At 35.6% G+C, this 5669-nt stretch overlaps 1 protein-coding gene across 1 annotated transcript; it reads right to left on the bottom strand.

Moving 5' to 3' along the window:
- Window positions 1-126: 126 nt before the first annotated feature.
- Window positions 127-5663, bottom strand: LOC106878954 (uncharacterized). Its single transcript, XM_014928331.2, has 4 exons — window positions 5410-5663; window positions 3431-3751; window positions 2016-2315; window positions 127-464 (listed from the first exon to the last, which is right to left on the bottom strand). The coding sequence occupies exons 1-3, from the start codon at window positions 5531-5533 to the stop codon at window positions 2272-2274; spliced, it is 489 nt and encodes a 162-aa protein (XP_014783817.1). The 5' UTR covers window positions 5534-5663; the 3' UTR covers window positions 127-464; window positions 2016-2271.
- Between the last annotated feature and the right edge of the window lie 6 nt (window positions 5664-5669).

The raw sequence follows: 5669 nt of genomic DNA, 5'->3' as shown, positions 1-5669 counted from the left end.
TAATAATAATAATAATAATAATAATAATAATAATAATAATAATAATAATAATAATAATAAAAGTAATATATTTTGTAACGGTTTGAATTCTGAAAGTAATAATGTGGAATAAGGAAAACCAATGACTTAGATGGTGAACTGACCTTTTAGAGACTTTGGAGAGGAAGTGACTGTGTTTGTCGAACATGTGTATGATGCCACATCATAGCAAGTGAGGTTACTTTTCGAACATTTAACCAAACCAGGTGTTCCAGTTCTTTGTAATGTACAATCGAAACGTCCGGTTTGCATGATTCCAAGTATATCATAAGGTACGTACTTTTGAATCTCTACAACGGTGCTGTTGTTTTTTATGATGTTGAACGTACGGAAATTCATCATATTATATGAACATGTAATAGTCATTGTATTTCTTCCTCCAATTGTGAAACCATCAGCAGGTGTCAGGCTGGTCATTTCAATAACTATAAAGGAATGAAAATGGAAGAGAGATAATTTATTAGAAAATTACATATAAATGGAGAAAAAGAAGAAGAAAGGATTAGTTGGAGATAAAGAGGAAGAAAAGGGAAAAGAAGAATTGGAAAAGAAGAGAATACCGAAAATGATGGGAAAGAAGGAAGAAAAGGGATCTTAATTACAGCAAACAGCAAACAAGAAGAAACAAATTTTATCTGAATTTCAGAGACCAAGAGTTACTGTTCGTGTATACATATCTGGACTAATTTCCTCCTCATCTTGCTCATTATAGTCGCAATGCTTCGGCTGTCGTAAGGCGACGGGCTGGCAGAAAGTTTAACACGCTGGGCGAAATGCTTAGCGGTATTTCGTCCGTCTTTACGTTCTCAGTTCAAATTCCGCCGAGGTCGACTTTGCTTTTCATACTTTCGGAGTCGATAAATTAAGTACCAGTTGCATACTGAGGTCGATCTAATCGAATGGCCACCTCCTACCAAAATTTCGGGCTTGTGCCTCGAATAGAAAAGAAAAGAATGTTCCAGCTGTTGTATCCTCTGGAGATCTCCAGGTACCTCTCCCATTAAATAACATTTCAAGAGACTGGTAACCTACCATTTAGTTAGATCATCCTCGTTCTGTCTTGCACATGAATCAGGGATTTTCTCATTATTAATTAGGGTCTTTATTAATTTTGGTCTTGTTTACAAAGCTTTAACCAGAACTGTTATATAAGCTTGACTAACTCAGGAATTGAACTCATATCCACTAGCTATAATACTACACTTTACTGTTACTGCCTCTTTTCATTATTTCATTGTACTGTGGATAAATGAGGTAGAGGATGTGGTCGTGCTGTTATTGTACTTTTTTCCCTTGATCTTTGTTTTACATGAAAGACTGCCATAAGGCGTTCATCGCTATGCTAAGCCTACTGAGAAGCTTATGTAAACTCTGAATATGTACTGATTATTTTCTGTCGTCTGTACTTCTTGTTTGCTCCCAATTCATTCTCCTTGCTTTGTTCTACACCGATTGATATCTTCCATCTTCCTGCATAAAATGATCAACCATTCCTCATCTTTCGGACTAACAAAGCAGCAGTGCATTCTAATGGCGCTGAGTTTCGCCTTCATATTCACAGAAACAAATGCCAGATTACGAATAGAAACATTAAACCTACGAACCACACGAATATTGTTAATTCTAGGAGGGTGACCTCAAAAAATCGTGACTTGTTTTCGAGATTAGCTAAAAGCTGTAAGTAATTTATATTGTTATTGAAAGAAGTAGTCTGCCGTAATGTTAGGATGGGCCATCATAAATTTATGACATATTTTTCTGTTTGGGTTTGAGGTTAAGACTTTTATAAAAACATTCAATACTTAACCGCTCAACCATAAACATTTAGAAATGCAACAATGTTTTCTGTCAACGAGGAGATAAACTGCAGCGATCTATTTCTAGTAACACAACACCAGGCCTACAACAAATTTCACCATATATGAAGAAAAAATATAAATAGATTAAGCAGTGCAAGATCAAAAATATTTGCTTACTTGTATACGAGAGATCTAATGTTTGGCCAAATACTGTACATGAAATCTTTTCGAGGCCACCGAACGTATCGTTATGCCGATATTGTGAAGAAGCTACAACATAACACTCTGTAGAATTTGGAACGATGGCCTCTTTGTCTTCATAAATCGGATCTTGACGATTATCGAGTTGTATTTTCCATTGAAATTTAACAGGAGCTGTAGATGGTAATGCAACATTTGCTGTACACTTGAATGTAGATATCTTGTTTCCATCCTAGTGAGAGTCAACGCGTGTCATGTTCTTAATAGAAGATTTCACTGAAAAGAAATGTGAGAACAATAATGACATTACAATATATTGCATGGATGCATTGATAGTGATGATACAAACCTAAAATGTTGTTCACCTCTCGTCTCGGGATGTCATGGGTTGACACCAAATGAATACAAAAATTGACACGACAGTGTAGGACAGTTTTTGTATTGGAAAATATATAAACATTACGAAAAACCAGCACACCTTCTTATTGGTATGGACATTATCATGGACCAGTCGTTGAAGGTAAGAATGTCACTATCCTCTGAGATTTTCAAGCCAACACTGACAGAACGATCAAGGCTAATCGACCAGACATAGTCATTAAAGACAAGGAAGAATATACTCGTAGACTTATAGATATAAGTGTTCCCACTGATAAAAATATATATGCCAAGGAATTTGACAAATAAAGTAATTATAAGGACTTGGAGATTGAAATACAAAAGATGCGGCATCTTAAAGTGAGAACTGTTTCCATTATTGTACATGCCCTAGGTATGATAAAAATGGGTTGCCAGAAACATCTAGATAACATCCCAAGTGAGGAATATCCCTGAGAAATCCAAAAGACTGTGCTGACAAGTACTGCCCACATCCTTAGAAAAACCCCATCCATTAAAATTTCTGCGTTGTTTTATATGAAGATATTCGTGATTGTAAGAAACATGCAGGTGTAATCTATATGATAATAATAATAATAATAATAATAATAATAATAATAATAATAATAATAATAATGATGATGATGTTGAAGAGGATCCTTAAACAAACCTTATTCAGGGACCTTTTGAGCGTGATGGGCTACTCGACCTGAAGAAAATTCTAACTGAGCCCCACCTGCGAGGTCGTGCGCTGTTTATCTTGATATGAGATCGCCATGTCGCGGACATATGGTTGTGATGGATGTGCCTGGTGTACCCTTATCAGACGTGTAGTCATGATGGGTATAATGGGGTTCGTATATTTTACCCCAGTATCACTTTGATGGCATGCACTGCTCTCTCACTCAATAATAGTAATGATAATAATAATAGTAATAAATTTTGTAACGGTTTGAATTCTGAAAGTAATAATGTGGAATAAGGAAAACCAATGACTTAGATGGTGAACTGACCTTTTAGAGACTTTGGAGAGGAAGTGACTGTGTTTGTCGAACATGTGTATGATGCCACATCATCGCAAGTGAGGTTACTTTTCCAGCAATTAACCAAATCAGATGTTCCAGTTCCTGGGAAAGTACAATCGAAACCTCTTGTTTGCACGATTTGAAAGACCATATTACTTATGCTGTATTGCATCTCTACAACGGTGCTGTTGTTTTTGACTACCTTGAACTTAAGGAAATTTCTCATATTATATGAACATGTAATATTCATTGTATTTCCTCCTCCAATTGTGAAACCATCAGCAGGTGTCAGGCTGGTCATTTCAATAGCTATAAAGGAATGAAAATGGAAGAGAGAGAATTTATTAGAAAATTACATATAAATGGAGAAAAAGAAGAAGAAAGGATTAGCTGGAGATAAAGAAGAAAAGGGAAAAGAAGAATTGGAAAAGAAGAGAATACCGAAAATGATGGGAAAGAAGGAAGAAAAGGGATCTTAATTACAGCAAACAGCAAACAAGAAGAAAGAAATTTTGTCTGAATTTTAGAGACCAAGAGTTACCGTTCTTGTATACACATCTGGACTAATGTCCTCCTCATCTTGCTTCGACTGTCGTATGTGAGACCGACAAATTTATTCTTCCAGGTACACCACACCTGCATCTCACTGAAGATCATACTTTACGTTCCAGCATCGAATATATGTGTGTGCGAGTGTGTGTGGTTTGCCATCTGTGAGTGTCATGCATTATGATCAACGGTGTTGCATAAAATCCGGAGGTTTCCGCACATCACGATTGTTTGGGTTGCTGTGACATTATTGAAAAGGAAGAGACAAAATACATATTGAGACATTCTATATTAGGGTCAATCGTAGTATTGGCCAAATTTTCAAAATAAAATCCCCTAAAACAAACCTAGGAAGTAACAAAGTTTAAACCGTAAAATTTCCAGATTTGGTGTAGAAAAATTTGAACTTTTGGAAAAGTTTATTTGAGGAAATTTTAAATAGTAGAATGGGTGAAAAATTAAAATATTGAAACAGTTTTTGGTTATCATAAATCATGATGTTTGAAACATAAAAATGTAGGGTTAGATTTAGGGCATTCACAGTTCGAAGTTACAACACCGAGTCTTCAATACATTAACAGTCCAGAAATGACCTTTCATCTTATTTTGTAACAGATTATTATAGAATAGAAAAAATATCTTTTAGTTCAGTTTTGCGTTATTACAGAAATATTACTGGCTGTCATCGATTATCAAATGCGTTCGATTTCTCAGATCTTTCGTTTCTTTGTTCACCATGTTACACAATCCGTAATGAAAGAATGGCGATTCTAGTGAACGATGAGAGTTAAAGATGACTTGAAATTGAAACAACTAAAATAAAACAAATATTGTCGTTGTAGATGTTGAAGTAATATCTAAAACATACTACAGACGCTTATCTTCACTTCAATATATACAAAGAGAAACCGTTGGTGAGTTGACAGGAAAGAAAAAAATAAACTTAGTAAAATAAGGAAAATGGAAATATATATAAAGCAAAAGGACAAGGAGTAGAAGTTAAGTGATAGAAATTGAACCCCGCATCTCTCACTTACTGGGTGACAATATAACAATATATTAACCTGAGATGGGAATTACGAATTGGTGGAGTCTTTAGAGGCATTTATTCTGGGAATAGGGGAGATGGAGTTCTGCCCTTTAAATTTAAGTCCTTTTGAGTTTAGATTTATCTTGTGCAGTAGATAAATAATATACCAGTCCCGTACTGGATCGATTAGTCTCTCCTTCCTTTCTGGAAGAAATCAGCCGAGTCACTTTTGGAGAGGGATCGACTCGACTAACATTAAGGACCCCAAAATACAGTGTCCACAATGAGAGAGAGAGAGAGAGAGAGAGAGAGAGAGAGAGAGAGAGAGAGAGAGAGAGGAGGATGAGAGGTAAGAGCTGAGAAAATAAATGTATTGTCTTTCACTTACAGTCTTGTGTGTAAGAAAACGTAATCATTATCATCAACATCATCGACATCAACAGTCTGTTAGGCAAACCTGAAGAACGCCAAGACGACCCTCCACCAACAGTAATATAACCACGAGACGTCATGTTTGATCCGAATAAAATATAAATGCTTGAGAACTTTCTATTAATTCTTCGCAACCAATTAGCTTATTCGTGATATAATGAAGTCAATTAATTAACAGATATGTACAAATCCAAAACCGACAGGAATATAAGTGTG

The sequence above is a fragment of the Octopus bimaculoides genome, chromosome 20 (assembly GCF_001194135.2).
Source record: "Octopus bimaculoides isolate UCB-OBI-ISO-001 chromosome 20, ASM119413v2, whole genome shotgun sequence".
NCBI lineage: Eukaryota > Metazoa > Mollusca > Cephalopoda > Octopoda > Octopodidae > Octopus > Octopus bimaculoides.
Note: the sequence above shows the minus strand (reverse complement) of the source record. Positions and strands in the feature narration are given on the sequence as shown.